Source organism: Eumetopias jubatus, unplaced genomic scaffold, assembly GCF_037043125.1.
Source record: "Eumetopias jubatus isolate StellerSeaLion01/CBP00866 unplaced genomic scaffold, mEumJub1_p1.0 scaffold_5, whole genome shotgun sequence".
In the NCBI taxonomy this organism is placed as follows: domain Eukaryota; kingdom Metazoa; phylum Chordata; class Mammalia; order Carnivora; family Otariidae; genus Eumetopias; species Eumetopias jubatus.
This window is the reverse complement of record NW_028274811.1, coordinates 26,409,908-26,429,065: the sequence shown is the minus strand read 5'-3', so window position 1 is coordinate 26,429,065 and position 19,158 is coordinate 26,409,908. Positions and strand designations below refer to the sequence as shown.

Genomic DNA, 19,158 nt, shown 5'->3' with positions numbered 1-19,158 from the left:
TATCCATGTCTTCAGAGGTTTTTTTATCTTAACATACTTGCTATTTTTTCTTTAAATATTTGTAATTCTGAGGTAGAAAGTAAGTTATAATTTTTTAATGCCTGCACTTTATTTATTTTTAAAGATTTTATTTTTACATAGTCTCTATACCCAGCGTGGGGTTCAAACTCACAACCCCAAGATCAAGAGTCACATGCTCTACCAGCTACACCAGCCAGGCATCCTCTGCATGCACTTAACTTTATACTTGAATCTACACTTTCCCCCCTCAAATTTCTAAGAAATAGTACTACTGATTAGAAATCCTTTCTAGGAGTTCACTGTGAACAAGAATTAGATTACCTTTTAAAATTATTTTTTTAACAGCATAAATCAGAACATTTAATATAGGTGACTGTGCCAAAGAAGCCAGCATATTCAGGTCTACATCCTGACTTTTGGAATGCAATGAATCACACCACACCAAAGCATGAATTTGGATCAGTGCTCTTATTTACTCTTTTATTTAACTGACTTGTTTTGTGGCTTAAGTTCGCTTTGGACTTTTATTTCTATAGAAATGAAGGGTAATGTATTTTAAACCCTTGGGTTTTTTTTTTTTTAATATAATTATATCCTAAAGATTTAAAGTCTAAGAATAATTCTTCATCTCATAGTTCCTGAAAGTATATATTCAGATATATGTCTGCATCATCATTTTTCAGTTCTCTTTCCCTGTTAGCAGGAGGGGCTCGCTTTTGGGTGGAGGCATTAACAATTTATAAACTCCTCTGGTTTACATTCTTCTGTGGTCCTTTGGGAAGGAAGTTAAGAATGACAGAAAGCTTTCAGGAGAGCTTCACACCAATTCTACGAAAAGTTCGATTGTTTTTCTAAAGGAAAGTGTGTTTCAAAGAAATTGTATTACCAGAAATGAATTCTATTTGATTCAGTTTCATAACCAGTTTAATAACCTTGTTTTTTATTTTCTCTTTTTGATTTCTCATTTTAATTTCATGATTTTTAAATTCATTCAGTAAGCTTTTATTGAACAACTGTTGTGTGTATATGAAACACTCTACTAGGCACTATAGTCAGAATAATCAATTGGAAGCTGTATTTCCAGCTTTATTATTTGGTAGTATTTCTACTTATATTTGATACTTGGCATATTTAAAATGGCTTAGGTTTGGGATCCTGAGTTTGACATAGTAATGAGCTATTTTAGTTGCTCATTTAAGATATGATAGATCATGGTAGCTCAGCAACTTTATGTAAAATGCCTGGTTAATTATAATATAACCATTATATAATTAGTATAAAACTTCGTCCTTTAAGGTATACTATGAGATGAAATACTTCCAAATAATTTTATTAGACATAAATTTTAGAAAAACTCTGAAGATACATATTAGAAACTTGCTATTTTGCCTGACACTTGTATCTGTGCAATTTATGTCTATATGTGACTTCTGTTTATTCATTTATTTTAGTAAGTTTTGGGGAGGCATTTTAGGAGGCCACTTGATTTTGTACCTAGTTATCAGAAAAAAGTAACTAAATAATTATACTGCTTTTTTGAACAGATATCTTATTTGGGGACCCATAGATCCTTTGTTTTTTTTTAAATTTATTTGGCTTTCCTTTATTAACCTTTCTCTTTTTTTTCCCTACTTACCTGTTTTGCTTCTCTTTCACATACTTTTGTTCTTAGTTATCGTTGCACAATTACACAACATTTTGTTTAGCAATTAGTTAAAAAGTTATTCTAGGAACATAATAAATAGAAATAAAATATTTATTTGATTTCCTTAAAATGTTATATTTTGTATTATTGAGGAATGTGTCTTTATAATTGAAGATAATTTACACAAATCTGAAAAATTGGCTCCAAAGTGATTGTTGGAATTAAATGACTCATATAGGTAAAAAGAAAGTATCCCCAGATAAGATGGTTGAAATGCAAGCAAAAATTGATGAGGAGAGAAAAGCACTTGAAACAAAGCTTGATATGGAAGAAGAAGAAAGAAACAAGGCTAGAGCTGAATTAGAGAAACGGGAGAAAGATCTTCTTAAGGCCCAGTGAGTATTACTTAATTGAGATGGATTCGTGATTTAAATTTCTGGTATTTTTCATAGGATATATAAGAAAGAAAATTGAATAGTAGTTAAAAGCTTGATTTTTGTCTCTCAAATAGCTTTTTTGGATAGAGGGTTTTGTTGTATGTGTTCTGTATCCAAAAATTACATCTGTTTTTATTATTTCATCTCTATGTAGGAGGAAAAATTATCAGTGAACTTGGATGTTATAGATTAAATCATAAGTTAATTTATACTACCCTGTGATATAATTTGATAGAGGTGTTACATAATTTTATCCCAATTTTAAAATTTTGCCTCCAGATACCTGTAAAGTTTTGGGAAATGATATTGATAGAACAGTAGATAATTGACGGATATTCTCATTTTTAATCAACAGACAAGAACATCAGTCTTTGCTAGAGAAATTATCTGCACTGGAGAAGAAGGTAATTGTGGGTGGTGTTGATTTGTTGGCAAAAGCTGAGGAACAAGAGAAACTTCTTGAAGAATCTAATATGGAACTGGAAGAACGGAGGAAAAGAGCAGAGCAACTTCGCAGAGAACTTGAGGAAAAAGAGGTAGTGTGACTTTCTGGTTTTGGTTGACACTTTGCCTTAAGTATTTAAGTCCTCTAGTGAAAAGCTTTGTATCTATCATCTTTAATTAATTAAGTGTAGTGGACACACAGTGTTACACTAGTTTCAGATGTACAACATAGAGTGGTTAAACTTCTCTATATGTTATTCTGTGCTCACCACAAGCGTAGCTGCCATCTGTCACCGTATAATCCTATTACTGTATGATTATGTTCCCTATGCTGTACCTTTCATCCCCATGACTTATTCCATAACCAAAGGCCTGTACCTCCCACTCCGCTTCACCCATTTTCCTGTCTCCCCCAGGCCCAACCATCAGTTTGTTTTCCGTAGTGATGGGTCTGTTTCTGCTTTTTGTTTGTCTCCTTGTTCATTTGTTTTGTTTTTTAGATTGCACATATAAGTGAAATCATATGGTGTTTATCTTATATCTATAATCTTAATTAAATTTTAAAGCAGATCTATGAATTGCTTTGAAAGATAGTAGTTGCTAAACATTTTTATCATTTGTTAAAAAATTAAATTTTTGGTTTAATGAAGAAAATTAAAGTTTATCAATTTTTGTTGTAGCAAGAACGCTTGGATATTGAAGAAAAATATACCAGCTTGCAAGAGGAAGCACAGGGAAAAACCAAGAAATTAAAGAAAGTTTGGACTATGCTGATGGCTGCCAAATCAGAGGTTGGTCTCCTAGAAATTACCTACAAAGGTAGCTCTGAATTTAAAAAAAAAAATTCTTTGAGTAAGTATGATTAAGAATCCTAAAAAGATCTTAATGTGTGCTTGCAATAAAGAAATAACATTTTCTCCTTTGTGTGCAATTTCAAATTTTAGCTATTAAGCTGTATTGTATATTTCCAACCTTAATAACATGGAAATAGACAGTCATTCTGTCCATTGTTTGTTGAAGGAACTGAGTAAGCTCTTACAGGATTTCTTAGGCCAGTGCCTTTATCAGTTGAAATTATTTTATATTTAAAATCTTGTTTGCCCTTAATATTTTTTTTTAAAGATTTTGTTTATTTATTTGACAGAGAGATAGCAAGAGAGAGAACACAAGCAGGGGGAGTGGGAGAGGGAGAAGCAGGCTTCCTGCTGAGCAGGGAGCCCGATGTGGGGCTCGATCCCAGGACCCTGGGATCATGACCTGAGGCGAAGGCAGACGCTTAACGACTGAGCCACCCAGGCGCCCCTGCCCTTAATATTTTTATTGATTTTTTGATAGATGGCTGATCTCCAACAGGAGCACCAGAGGGAAATTGAAGGCCTACTGGAGAATATTCGACAGCTTAGCCGGGAGCTCCGGCTTCAGATGCTTATCATTGATAACTTCATACCTCAAGATTATCAGGTAAGAGGGAAGTTCTCTGTTCTAGATATTATATCACTGGCTGGGGTGAAGAAATAAGGAATGTAAATTATAATTTAATTGATGGTAAATATCTCCAGTTCAGTTGTTGACAGTAAAATTTTCTTGAACTAATGCCATCACATTTCACTTTAGCTGTTAACTTTTTTTTTTAAATTTTTTATTGTTATGTTAATCACCATATATTACATCATTAGTTTTTGGTGCAGTGTTCCATGATTCATTGTTTGTTCATAACACCCAGTGCTCCATGCAGAACGTGCCCTCCTCAATACCCATCACCAGGCTAACCCATCCCCCTACCCCCCTCCCCTCTAGAACCCTCAGTTTGTTTTTCAGAATCCATCATCTCTCATGGTTCGTCTCCCCCTTTGACATACTCCCCTTTTCTTCCTCTCCTGTTATCTTCTTCTTTTTCTTTTTTCTTAAAATATGTTGCGTTATTTGTTTCAGAAGTACAGAACTGTGATTCAACAGTCTTGCACAATTCACAGCGCTCACCGTAGCACATACCCTCCCCAATGTCTATCACCCAGCCACCCCATCCCTCTCACCCCCAACCACTCCAGTAACACTCAGTTTCTTTCCTGAGATTAAGAATTCCTCATATCAGTGAGGTCATGTGATACATGTCTTTCTCTGATTGACTTATTTCACTCAGCATAACACCCTCCAGTTCCATCCACGTCGTTGCAAATGGCAAGATCTCATTCCTTTTGATGGCTGCATAATATTCCATTGTGTATATATACCACATCTTCTTTATCCATTCATCTGTCGATGGGCATCTTGGCTCTTTCCACAGTTTGGCTATTGTGGACGTTGCTGCTATAAACATTGGGGTACACGTACCCCTTCGGGTCCCTACATTTGTATCTTTGTGGTAAATACCCAGTAGTGCAATTGCTGGATCGAACGGTAGCTCTAATTTCAACTGTTTGAGGAACCTCCATACTGTTTTCCAGAGGGGTTGCACCAGCTTGCATTCCCACCAACAGTGTAGGAGGATTCCCCTTTCTCCACATCCCCGCCAACATCTGTCGTTCCCTGACTTGTTAATTTTAGCCATTCTGACGGGTGTGAGGTGGTATCTCATTGAGGTTTTGATTTGGATTTCCTAGCTGTTAACTTTTCTTAATACATAATTCTAAGAGTATGTAAGTAAGAATTTCTCAGCCCGGCACATTCTGCGTGGAGCACTGGGTATTATGCACAAACAATGAACCATGGAACACTATATTAAAAACTAATTATGTAATGTATGGTGATTAACATAACAATAAAAAATTAAAAAAAATTTTCTCAGCCCTTTGGAGGAACCCAGATTTATATAATTGCGTTTAGAATCAAGGTATAGGTCCTAGTTATACATTCAATATAATTAATCCTATAAATAGAATAAACAAAACTCCTTTGCTAATTTTTCTCCCTGCTTATGGATACCAATTGTGTATGTGTGTGTGTGTCTATCTGTGTATGGTGTAGTGTGGTGTATATGATAAAATAAACATAACATGAAATTTACCTTTTTAAACTATTTTTAAGAATACAGTTCAGGGGTGCCTGGGTGGCTCAGTTAAGCATCTGACTCTTGATTTAACTCAGGCATGATCTCAGAGTCGTGAGTTTGAGCCCTGTGTCCAGCTCTGTGCTTGGAGGGGAGTCTGCTTAATATTCTTTTTCTCCCTCTGCCGTTCCCTCCTCTCTCTTTCTCTCTCTCCCTCTCTCTCTCCAAAATAAATAAATTTTGAAAAAAAAAATACAGTTCAGTGACATCAAGTACATTCACAGCATGTTGCAGTCATCCCTGCTATCATCTCCAGGTGGATGCTGATTCTTAATTCTAGTATAACTTTAAAATCTCAGCATTTCTTTTTCTTTACTCAAAATTTCTATTTTTCTAATACATTTTAGTAAACCTTAACATACTGATTTTTCAAAAAAATTTGAGTATATAAAGATTTTTTTCTGAAAATAAGCCTTAGTATTTTTTTCCTTTGGACCTCAGGAGCACAGAATTGATTATTGGTTCATGGTACATTCTTCTTATTGGTCTTTGGATGACCTGCCTTTATTTAGTTGGTTAGTTTTGTTTGTTTTGGTTATTTTGTAGTGAACTTGTCATCAGTAACAAAAGCTAATACCACAACAGTAACCTACTTCTAACCAAATGGTTTCCCTCTTCCCTCTTCCATCCCTTTGCCTCTTCCAACTCAAGGTAACCATCATCCTGAATCCCATGTTTTTTATGTTCTTTCCTTGCTTTTTATGTAAGAATATAGTTTACTTGCATTTACATGTATTTTTTCAAAGTCTGTATTTTTAAATATATAAAAAAGTTATAATGCAGTATATAATGTTTTGAGGCATTTTTTTTTTTACTTAATATGTTAAAATTTTAGTTTTGTGAATATTTTCCAGTATTTCAAATGTTATTAAATATTAAAAGTAGACCATCTTTGATTCTTAAAAGGAAATGATTGAAAACTATGTCCATTGGAATGAAGACATAGGAGAATGGCAGCTAGTGAGTATTATCTTCATCCTTCCATGAAATACTTATGGAGTGTTTCCTATAGACTGGATCTGTGCTGGCTGTGAGGGGAGAAAGATGGTCCAGAGAATGAATCAGATGACAATCCACTAGGGTGGATAAGATGTTTTCCTAATTAACTATATCATAACACACAAACTTTTCAGGGGAAATGGTGTAGTTTGGGGCTTCATAGGACTGTATGACATGTAAATCCCTTTCTTTTCCAGCATTCAAATTTCGAGCATGTTTTATGAGTGTAACATCAGTACATCTCATAGTAATTTGCCTTATTTATAGTACTAATTGCTAATTAAGACATTTTTCCTCCCTCCCTTTTTTTTCCTTTTTTGAGAAATGTGTTGCCTACACAGGAAATAACATGAGGAAGCAGACTCCAGCTCCTGATAAAAAAGAGAAAGATGTAAGAGTGCTTTTTTTTTTTTTTTTGGTAACTACAGTTCCTTTATTAGGAATTGGGTCACTAAATTCTGTTATCAATATGATATAAAACAATCAGCTCTGCTGAAAAATAGGTGGATCTCTTGGGAAGAGAAGCCCCAGGAGGGGTGATAGAGGACCTTTCTGCTCTCCTCAGTCATGAGGGCAGGCTTATGCTCTGTACGACACGGGGGGCAGGGCGTTTTCTTCAGAGCACTCTTTGCCCCCTCTCCAGGCTGCGGGGGGATAGTTAGAGACCAGAATGGGGCTGTACTTCTGCGAACTAGACCTAGACTTGGGTCAGCAAGGGCAGCCGGTGCGGGGAAGACAGCAGCAGTCCTCCTTTCCTGTAAAGGCATTTATAGTTTGTTGGGGCTTCTTATTTACCACCCCTTGGTGAATACATCTGAGACAAATGGCATTAGAAGAAGATATCCTTAGACATTTCTTTGGTCTTGTGTTCTGCAGGTTTTTTCTAGGAGTTTATTCAGTTTTTTACATCTTCCTCCCACATCTGGTTTAAATCCTTCCTATAAGAGTGTCTTGTGTTTGTTCCCTTTACTTAGCCCTTTGAAGTGGACCTTTCCCACGTGTATCTTGCCTACACTGAGGAGAGCCTCCGGCAGTCCTTGATGAAATTAGAGAGGCCACGGACTTCGAAGGGGAAAGCAAGGCCTAAGACAGGGCGAAGGTAAGGACTGCCTTTCAGGACTAGGAAATAAAGGCAACAGGATATTCTGATTAGACACATTTAGAGGAAATTTAGTTGTAATAAGTATTTTAGCTGTATTAAAAAGATGCATTTTAGATGTATTTAAATAAATATCAGAGTCCTTATGTAGTTAGGATTTGAGTAAGTGAAAACTAAAGAATTAAGTCTTCCAACTTCTTTAGCCCTCCTCAGTAACAGAGTTTATTTTTAATTTACTTTGTTCTATCCAAATGTATTAGAAGTCATCTATTATCTTAACCCCTTAATTCTTAATAGTAATTCTTCTAGTGAGATGCTGATTCATTTGCCTGGTCGACTCCCAATGTCTTGTATTTGCTGCCTTGCTTTTCTATCATAAACACTGCCCCAAGAACCTTGACCTTCTCAGTCACCAGTTAAAGAAAACTTGTCTGACCATCTTTCCCTCTCCTTTGAGTACTGGTTTTGACTGTTGAGTAGTCTATATGTATCATAACAAGCCCAGGGAAATCGGGGATAGAGCTTATTTCTTCTCTCCCTTCCCTACATCAAGTACTATTCTGCTTATTTAAACCGATTGTAATACTTGGGGCTCCTGAAATGATAGGAAATAATCAGCTTATTTTTCCCCCTACTTTGAGTATAGAGACTTCTGAGTTACATGTAAGATAAAGTTGTATGGTTTTAATATTTTTGTGTTACATAATATCATAGATATAGCCTAACATTTATAAATTTGGTTTAGTTGAACTCAGGAGGAATCAATAGCATTTTAAAAGTGTACGAGTTTTTACCTTTTTTAGCATTTAGATGCCAGTTGTTAAAAACTTTTCGCATGTCACCAGAAGCCATGTGCAAAATGTTTAGTGAATGAAGAAACCAAAGAAACACAAATCCCATTAGATCTTTTGTTTTTCCATTTTTTAATAGAGAGATTTTCCTCTTAACTCTGCAGTTGGTAAGAAAAATTACAATGCAAGGGGTGATGATAAGCGGTAAGGCAGTTGGCCTCAGCGTAGGAGAAAAATAGACAGTGGCTGGGACTGGGGCAAAGTGGAGAGTGGTCTGTCTGGAGTAAGTGGCTACTACCCCTGTTCCTAGTTAGTTTGGGGAATAAAGGGCCCACTGTTGCTGGATCTTCTCGTTTCAAAGGAAGAGCCAGAAATCCAGATTATTTACATGACATCTCACAGTTTTTGTCACTTTTTTTTTTAAACCATAAGGACCTAAAACAAACAATTTGATAAGGTATGTGGTTATGGTTTTCAGAATACTCACTTAAAAATATTTATTTTGTGGTTTAACATAAAAAAAGTTCATTTGAGCCTACATTAGATGAGCCACACTTACCATTCTCTGTGTACCAAAATTAGCCTTCTGTATTATGAAAATAATAGATGGCCATAAACATAGGTAAATATACATAATATAAGGTTTATTGATACTGCGTTACTTTACCTGATAATGTTCAATGGGATATCCTCATTAGAAATGCATAGGTCAATGTGCCAAGCAAAATTCCAGTGAACACAGTACGTTCATGTAGCATTTCCATTGGTCCATTGTCTGTAAGGTGTTGCTTCAGATGATTTGTGTCTCCTTTTTTCACTGAATGAACCTGTACCTTCAGCATGCCCCAGAACAGATAATCAAGGGGTTCAGGCCTGACAAGCATGCAACCCACCTGGCCTAGCCTGTCTAGTCCAGCTTTAGAAGTTTTCATCCACTCAACCCCTCACGTTCTGGTTCGGGGCGTGGAGTGCCATGCTCTTGCTCCTACTTGAGGCAACTTCCCCTGGCCTAAAAAGGTAGGCTTTAGTTGATCTCTTAACATAGACCTGTCAAACGTTGGCCTGTTTCTAGACCTTATGGCCACCCTGTATTACCTGCTACCTAATGTAAAGTGTTTGCATTCAGTTTTCTAGGAAGGCATTCATGTTTTCTTTTTCTTTCCTCCAAACAGAAAGCGTTCTGCAAAGCCTGAAACTGTAATTGACTCTTTACTTCAGTAAATGTTACAGACTTAAAGTCACAATAAAAATTAGTGATATTCTCATGCCTGGACAAAATCTTTACTTAAAACACTGAAGACTATTCTGTAATTTCAAATAATGGAAGCTGTAAGTCATGGAGTAAGACTGGAACTAATGAATTGCCTAGTAAGTCTTAGTCAATATAAATATTAATGTCATTAAAATTGTACAACTGGTAATTCTTCAAATTGTCATATTATGCTCCAGTTGATACTGTGCAGGGAAGTTGGAGGAGCAGCTCTTACTATAGAGAGTTGCAGTTTAAATGTATACGTAAATCTGCTAGTGATTTATTCAACTGCTGTAATGATTAGGTAACTAGATAGTCAAAATAGAAGAAAAACGTAAGTCCTGTTTTTGCACACAGAAAGTAGCAGATCTCATTGTCCTGTGTTGTGCTGTCATGTATGAATGTGTGGGCTGCATATCTAAGACATTATTCGATCCTAACACCCGCGTGGCCTGTTTAAAAATGTTCTAATTTTTACACTAACATTCATTGTGTTTTAAGTATAAGATAACTCATCTTACTGATCTTGAGAAAATTTTATAATTCAACAGTCTTTAGAAGTATACATGTTTAAAATACAAAAGTTGGAAATATGTTTCTTCTGGACCTCTCGACCTTTTTTGCCACTTCAAGTCAAATGCACTTTTTTTGTTCTGGTTTTGTGTTCTCTTGAAGCATTGAATTTGTATGTAGTTGGAAAGGAGTCACAGTTGCAGAAAATTAAGAAGCTAATATTGGTCACTGATCTTTGCCCATATGTGTATATTTTCTAAAATTCACTTCAAGGTGTGACTAATGGATGCTTGGCTTTCCTATGTCTGAGTTCTAAATTGTGATGGAAATTGCTCTGTATCTCCCAACTGAGAAAGGTCTCCATTTTCCACAAAATGCAACCAAAGCAGAAAATATGTGTCTTTCAATTCTTTGGCTTTAAAACACTTTGTTTTGCTTTTATTCATATTTTATAAGAAGAAAATATTTTTCCCTAAATTTCTTTTATTGACAACTCCCAGTTAGACCATATTCCTCTAAAAATAAGAAATTTTATTTTATAGTAAATAAGTTGGAATAGAATTGTTCTTATGTTGGCTGCTTAAAAATTTGAAATTTTTTATAAGTCAAGCTACTCCTAAACCACTTAATATTTTTTATGATTTTAAAATTATGTAATCAGCCCTGAAGTCCATTGGTTGCAAGTTTGAGACTTCATAAATAAGTATTTACTAAGTGAACAGTATTTTAATAAGTTTGGTTAAATATTGGTTTGTAGTTACAAAGCTGTGTATAAAGGGGGGGTGAGCGAAGGTGGCGTACTTGTGAGGTGGTGGTAAAAATGTGTCCCTAAATTTAAAGTACATTCCAAAGGTGGTGTACTAAACGTCCTGTGTGTAGTGTATATTTTCTAGTTAACAAGAATTGCATTTAACTGGCAGCATTTTCTTTGCAATGTGTAAGACAGAAGTTTATGACTTCTGTGGGGCATTGTTTAGGTACTGTGAAGACTAGAGGTAAATTTGTGTCTTGTAAAAGCTTTGTGTGCACAGAGTATCTTCGCAACTGTAGATGCACATTTAACTGTTAGTAATTGCTCTAGAGAAATCTTCATTTTACCAGTAGAAAAAAAACAGATGCAGACTTCTTTTTAAAAGTCCTTATTTCTAGCCTTTACCCATCCAGTTAATAGGAAAGGAATAACTTTATTTTTTATTTATTTTATTTTATTTTTGAGTAGAGTTGACACTGTGTTCCATTAGTTTCAGGTGGACAACATAGTGATTCACCTGCTCTGTTACGCTGTGCTCACCACAAGTGTAGCTCCCATCTGTCACCAGACAGCACTCTTAAAATCGTTGACTGTATTCCCTTTGCCGTGGGAAAGGAATAACTTTGGCATTAAGCTTATTTAAAACATAGGACTTTTAAGCCAGTATGTTAGATTTATTTTTCTATTCCACTTCTGCTGCAGTAACAAAAAGAAATCTGTAAAAAGTCAAAACATTGTGGAATTTACAAAACAGGCCACTTTAGTAGTTATTATTTTTTTTAAAGCATTTACATTAGAACTGATTATACCAGATGTACATTAGATATTCATTTTATGAAATACCAAAATAAGATATTCAAGCCAGGCTTGAATATCCATATGAAAACATGGGATACTGACTTTAGAGTTATTCATTTAGCTTTAATCATAGCAATTCTGTGGTTTCTTCACGTGTACTGTGTCTTTGTCCATAAAATGAAATATTTTGTAACTTCAGTATTAATTTCGTGAAAGGATATAGATGAAGAAACCTGTTCATTATTTGAAATAAATAGGCAAATTTAAAATGAGTGTCACAGGGGCACCTGAGTGGCTCAGTCCTTAAGCGTCTGCCTTTAGCTCGGGTCATGATCCCAGGGTGCTGGGATCGAGCCCCACATCGGGCTCCCTGCTCCGCGGGGAGCCTGCTTCTCCCTCTCCCACTCCCCCTGCTTGTGTTCCCTCCCTCGCTGTGTCTCTCTATGTCACATTAAAAAAAAAAAAATCTTAAAATGAGTGTCACATATAAATAGGTTGTCGAGTATTTTCTCTTTAATTTAAAAAAGTAATGTTTATTTATTAAAAGATACCTTGGTAGAATGTATGTTCTTTAATAAACCCTGTTTTAAAATCTCAATTATATATACTAATAATTAAGATATTAAAATATAGTAGTACCCCCCCATTTTTGTTTAGATTCTTGTAAAATATAAGCTTAACCAAGGTATAGGGGGGTGGCTTGCATCTTTGTGTTTTTCTGGCAAGTAGAGTCCATTTGACAAGGTATGTCCTCTTTTTTTCTGGGGGAAGGGGACCTTTTTTGCAGCAAGAAATTTAAGGTTACTTTGGGGGAGGGGGTCAGTGCTACTTCGTCTGTAACATGTTTTTTTTAAAGTTATGATTATGGATTTTGGGTTGTTTTCAGTCTTTCAAAAATCTTTCCCCTTAACTCTTGTATTAAGGGAAGTCCCTCTTTCCTACAGGGCTCCGAATTAAGGAATGGGTAGAGTTTACATTTAAGCACGCCAGTGTCTGCCCAATTTCTTAATGTATACATTTGTTTTCCTTTTTAGTGATTCTTTGTTCTTAAAATGCTAGAAGAAAACATAGATCTTCCTAGTGCCTTTGAACTTATACTGTAGTTTGATTAATTTAAATCATTAATAACTTCAGTAGGATTACTACAATACTGTATACTGGCCAAAATTGCAAATCTTATAATGAGTTTGTTGCATCAGTTTCAAAAGCCACACCTTCATTGTATTTTATGTATAAATTGTATTTGTTCAAGTTGTATATATTGATATTGTATGTATACATGCAGCATGGTTAAGTTAGAAATAAAAATCTTTACCTAATACCTATAGTGGTGGTCTGCTTCTTTCCTGAACTGTCTTGTGTTTACATCCATCCTGATATTAATAAGTATGGTCTTTGTGCTTGGCATCTCAATTTTGTATGGTTGAGAGAACCCAGTGTCATTTTACACCCAAAACATTTCATGTTGTGAGTCTAGAAACAGAAATCGTCATGAAACATAAACCTGGGAGAAAGGTTTTAAAATATGCTTCTTCTAGGCACCTGGGTGGGTCAGTTGGTTAAGCGTCTGCCTTCAGCTCAGGTCGTGATCCTGGGGTCCTGGATCAGTGGGGAATCTGCTTCTCCCTCTCCCTTTGCCCTCCACTCATGCTTGCTCTCTCTCTCTCTCTCTCTCTCTCTGTCTCTAGTGCTCTTTCTCTCAAACAAATAAAATCTTTAAAAAATAAAAAGGTAAAATGTGCTTCTAATTGATAACATTTTTGGGGGGTGCGCCTGGGTAGCTCATTCAGTTAAGTGTCCCACTCTTGATTTTGGCTCAGGTCATGATCTCAAGGTCGTGAGATTGAGCCCTGTTGGGCTCTGTGCTGGGCATGGAGCCTGCTTAAAATTCTCTTTCCTTCTTCTGTCCCGCCCCCCACCCTGCACTCAAACAAACTTATTTTTACCAAAAATATTTTTATCCAAATTTTGTTATCCTTTTTCACTTGGTATTTGAGAACAGAATCTTAAAGAGGTACGTATGTAAAATGTATCTAAAAGGTAAAAGGAGACATTTCTTAGTGCTACGATACCATGATCTCTTTTAAAAGTTTTTAATGAGCTTAATCTGCAAGACAAAACATTGCTTGAATTCTTGTTAATCATGTATTCTTGTAACAGTTTATTAGCAGGCTTTGCACTGGGTGGCCTTACGAAAGTCAGGGCAGGCAATGAGAAGTTTTGATTCGTCAGCAAGTCTCAGAGGACTTAAATGTGCTTTTTTCAAAGGAGACTCCTCTGGCCCTTTCTGGGCTCGCTCTCTTCCTTTTCCCAACTGCTAACTTAGGTCACACTCCTACAGTATGTGGAACACGAAAACAAGATGAAAGACCTGCCATGGCCTAAGCAAGAGAATAAATAGTGCTGCCTTCACATCCTCTGCCCATCTTCCCCAGTTGAGTTTTGGAGCTGCGACACTTTCACCAAAGCCATACCACTAAGATGCACCTGCTACCGCCCGCCTGTGTTGTCACGATGCTGCTGAGGACATTGTCTGTCCTAAAGAAGACCCTGCAGAAATCTCTTTTAAAAAGCCAAGTACAAAAACAAAACAAAGCAAAAAACAGCTGAGGACCAGCCTAGGGGACCACAGTTAGCCAGGGCTTGCCAGAGCAGTCCTGAAGCCACAGCCTAAACTTAAAGTATTTGTTACAATAGTAGCTGAATGTCTCATTCTTAGGCTGTTTCATTTGCAAAACAAATCAGGTCTTCAGTCCTCCTTCGGAAGTTGAACAAATGTGTGGGAAAATTATGAAGAGGCTACTTCAAAAAGAACCTGTTTCCTCTCAGCATTTATCTTGGGCTTCCTGTGACCCAATCTTCAAGTTACTTTTATCAACGTTATCAGAACATCACTTTTTGTCTTACCCAAACACGTTTATGGCTCTGACTAAAGAATATGACAGATCACACGTTCTTCCACACCTGCTCCCCTCCCCCACCCCTTTTCAGAGGGCTGGGGAAATTTTAGTTTTTAATCAAAGGCTTTACTTCTCCAGTGGTACAAAGGAATTTAACTGGGACTTTACAACTGCATAAAATATTTCTCAGAGTTGATGCTAATCTTAGTGAGAGGATATTGCCTAACCCAACCTAAAAGTACCAGAGTCATTACAGAAATATTATGTTGGCCTTGATTTCTACTCCATCACGAACTGTGCCACTCCGTCACTGGTGTCTTCTGTATTTACTGTGTGCCCATGTGGTACTGGGTGGAAGGTCTTTGCGATGCTCCAGCCTCCCCCAGGAGGGAGAGGTGACCCTGGAAATGAGAATGGCAGCTCAGCATGTTGAGGGCTGTCATTCAGGAGTGGGAATGGTGAGCGGCCAGTCCTGGTGTTCTTCCTAAGCAGCCAAGATGGTATCTAGCGCATACCTACCTGACCACAAGGTCAGAAGAGGCTTCTTCCCAGGGAAAGTGCTTTTGAAGATGTCAACATCTTCGGGTAAAGCATCCCGGGCAGCAGGAGTAACACGAATCTGGCTGCCGGGGGCACGGGTAGGATGCTGGACATAGGGCAGAAGGCAATCTGCACCGATGAGCCTGAAAAGGAAAGTGATAGGCCAGTAGGGAGTGGGAAGCCACAGAGGGATTTTAAGTGGGTCCCTCACATCATTTGTGTTTTAGAGAAAGAACTGGTAGAAAGGTTGTGAAGGGCTAGCTAGCCGGGGGCTGGGACAACAGGTGGCGTGAACACCTGGGCCCTGGAGGCTCGCTCGGGCCTGAGCCACAGGAGCCCAGCGCCCTGTCTTCTCAGCTGGCTCCCCCCTTCTCTTTACTCACATTGCCTAGCAGGTGCCCAGGTGTGCGGCCAGCCCAGCAAACATCAGACTGTGACTGTGTTTGGTTTGACACTGGCTGATAGGAGATGCGGAGCAGATGGCTGAGCGCCTGCAGTGCAGCTAAGGGAAGTTGACGGGCAGGCTGGAGCTGATGCGCTGCACTGTGGAGAGCTGAGGAGAAAACATCTGAGCGCTTGGGGCCAGCCCAGTTCGGGAAACGCTGGGCGTGACAGCGGACTGGATTTTAGTTCTCCACCTGGGACTGGAACTCCAGCTGGAGCTGAGGAATTGAACCAGGGAATCAGCTCCAGGAGCAGAGCATGTGTGCGCCTTGCTGTCCGTGGAAGCCGGTAGGAGCAGAGGGGCTCCGCCTGCCCGCTGTTAGGCCGGGATGCACTGCGCTACGGGAGAAAGGTGTGTACTGCCCTCTGCGCTGCAGTGCCCCACTCTCAGGTGACTTGGGCACCCCGACAGGCCCACCAAGATGACATGTGGGGGAGGGTCACTGGCGTGGACCAGCCAGTAGCAACAGGAGCCCCTTCCTCCCCCCCATGCTTCAATAAAAGACATTCAACCATGGATTTGAGTGAAACATGTTTTCTTTTGTTCATTTATTCAGTAAGTGTTTTCTTAGCTACTAATGCCGGAGATACAATACATTCATTGGCGAAAGGGTGTAGATGGCTGATAGCCGGGACGGAGCAGTTGAGACTTCATGTGTCATTCGGGCCAGGCAGAGGCACGTCTGCCCCCGCTGAAGCGTTGGCCGCTGCTCAGTTTCCTAAGTGAATGAGCTTAAATGACAACTGTCTCACCTTTCACTTAATCCCTGTTTCTTCACTTAATTCTTTTTATGTGCGTCCTCAGCTCATGTGCTCTCACTCTCTGGGTAAACTCAAGGGCTCATTATTGGGTGTTTCCATGCAGAGCCCAGACCCACCCGTCCGGAAGTAAATAGAAATGTTAGTTGCATCTTAACCATCGAAACTAAGCTTATGACAGACCTGCCTGGAGCCCACCTGTCCTTCCGATGGCCCCTTCTAAATCTTTCTTCCCAACAATCTTTCCTCTTACCATCCTGGCCCCGTACACAAATAAAACCCACAACTCATATCCTGTGGCAGACTACAGCTCACATTAGCCATTGAATGCAAATGAGTCTCAATCAAAGAAGAAAGGAAACTAAAGTTTTCAGCATGGCCTTAGAAGGCTCCATGACTCTCTTCGTTACTTGCTGCCCTTGGCATGCTGGTATTTTATGTGGGCAGGGTGAAACTGGCTGTGGTTTCAGGGTGAGACTTTAAGCTTTTGATTTGTTCCCTTATTTTGAAAGGGTTAAAAAGATGTAACATGTTTTGGTATAATTTTAGTACCAGTATTAATTTTTGTCACATACGTGTAAGCGAGGATGACGCGAGTGCTCATTCACTGCCACTAGATCCATATTCTTGCAGAGAGCATGGCTTCAAAAGGCAAGTTTCAACAACTTGCCACTGTTTTTGTTTACCCTTTTAATTAAAAAAATTGCAGCTTTATTAGGATACATACTGTAAGTTGCTCACATACTATATCAAATTCATCTTTCTCAAGTATACAGTTCAGTAGTCTTTAGTATATGCAAGAGTTACACAGCTGTCACCACTATCTACTATGAGGACATTTTCCTCTCTCCTAAAAGAAGCCCTGTTGTGTTCATTAGGAGTCGCTCCCTATTCCTCCAGCCCCCCAGGCCCTGGCAACCAGTATTCTGCTTTTTACCTGTGTTGTTTTTCCTCCAAATTTTTATTTAAATTACAGTTAACATATAGTGTAATATGGTTCCAGGAGTACAGCTTAGTGATTCATCACTTACAACACGCGGTGGTCATCACAACGAGTGCCCTCCTCAATGCCCATCACCTAGCTGGTCCACTCCCCACTCCCAGCCCCTCCATCAACCCTCAGTTTGTTCTCTGCTGTTAAGAGTCTCTTATGAGTTGCTTCCCTCTTTTTTCCCCCTTCCCTTATGTTCATCTGTTTTGTTTCCTAAATTCCATATATGAGTGAAATTGTATGGTATTTTTCTTTCTCTGACTGACTGACTTTGCTTAGCATAATACACTCTAGCTCCAACCAATCATTGCAAATGGCAAGATTTCATTCTTTTTGATGGCTGGGTAATATTCCATCACACACACACACCACATCTTCTTTATCCATTCATTAGTCGATGGACACTGGGCTCCTCCCATAGTTTGGCTACTGTTGATCCACTTTTGCCCTCTATTGATTTGCCTCTTCTGGACATTTCATATAAATGGAATCATACCATATATAGCCTCTTTTAAAAAAAATATTTATTTGACAGAGAGAGAGACACAGTGAGAGAGGGAACACAAGCAAGGGGAGTGGGAGAGGGAGAAGCAGGCTTCTCGTGGAGCAGGGAGCCCGATGTGGGGCTCGATCCCAGGACCCTGGGACCATGATCGGAGTGGAAGGCAGATGCTTAACGACTGAGCCACCCAGACGCCCCTGTATATAGTCTTTTGTGTCTGACTTCTTTCACTTAGCCTGGTGTTTGCAAGATTCATCCATACTGTAGCGTATATCAGTACTTCATTTCTTTTTACTGCCAAGTAATATTTTGTTGCATAGGAATACCATAGTTTGTTTATTCTTTGATCAGTTGATTGACATTTGGGTTGTTTCTACTTTTTTGCTGTTATGGATAATGCTGTGATGGACGTTGGTGTAGAGATTTTTGTGTGGACGTGTTTCAGTTTTCTTGGATTAAAATTGCTGGGTCATAGAGTAACTGTGTTTAACCTTTTGAGAAACTGTCACACCATTTTCCGAAGTGGCTGTACCATTTCCCTCTCACACCAGCGATATATGAGAGTTCCAACTTTTCTACATCTTTGCCAATATTTGTTATGGTCTGTCTTTTTAACTTTAGTTCTTTAATTTTTTAAAAACATTTTCTCATTTATGCACATGGTCACAGACTTAACATGGAAAGCCAACAGTCTTCTGTCTTGCTTTCACTGGTTCTTATTCCAAGTCCTATTCCCAACAAACCACCTTCCCTTTTTTGTTTCTAGCTTTTATGGTGGCTACTAGCATAATTCCAAAACAAAGATTTCTCAATTCACTCACTATGCCCCCCCCACTTTTTTAATGAAAACTTAAAAACGTGCATAAAAGCAGAGTAGGACAGTTAGCTCCCATGTTCCCATCCCCAGCTACAGCATCATCTAATGACCACTCTTGCCAACTAGTTTTTGCTTCTCCAGCGTTGGATAGTATGTGTTAATTTCCCTCTTGAAAAGTGAGGGTTTACCTCATTTGTCCTACCCCTTCCAAATTTTTTTATAGTAAGTTATTTGTAGGCCTTGTATTACCTGTGTAGTTTTGAATACTTAAATCTCTTGTTCTTTTTTTTTTTTTAAGATTTTATTTATTTATTTGAGAGAGAGAGAATGAGAGAGAGCACGAGAGGGAAGAGGGTCAGAGGGAGAAGCAGACTCCCTGCCGAGCAGGGAGCCCGATGTGGGACTCGAT

At 38.3% G+C, this 19,158-nt stretch overlaps 1 protein-coding gene across 3 annotated transcripts in view; it reads left to right on the top strand.

The window, feature by feature from the left end:
• The window catches only part of KIF3A (kinesin family member 3A), a 71,290-nt gene that overhangs the window by 41,865 nt on the left and 10,267 nt on the right, over positions 1-19,158 (top strand). Inside the window, exons 10-17 of one of the 3 annotated variants that reach the window (XM_028103635.2) lie at positions 1,905-2,061; positions 2,459-2,639; positions 3,228-3,338; positions 3,883-4,008; positions 6,500-6,553; positions 6,915-6,983; positions 7,567-7,691; positions 9,655-9,747. In XM_028103635.2, coding sequence (XP_027959436.1) covers positions 1,905-2,061; positions 2,459-2,639; positions 3,228-3,338; positions 3,883-4,008; positions 6,500-6,553; positions 6,915-6,983; positions 7,567-7,691; positions 9,655-9,703 — 872 coding nt within the window. In that variant the 3' untranslated portion in view covers positions 9,704-9,747. Of the gene's footprint in view, positions 1-1,904; positions 2,062-2,458; positions 2,640-3,227; positions 3,339-3,882; positions 4,009-6,499; positions 6,554-6,914; positions 6,984-7,566; positions 7,692-9,616; positions 9,748-19,158 lie in introns of those variants that run through there. The other 2 variants (XM_088023259.1, XM_088023260.1) reach the window with 2 other exon arrangements.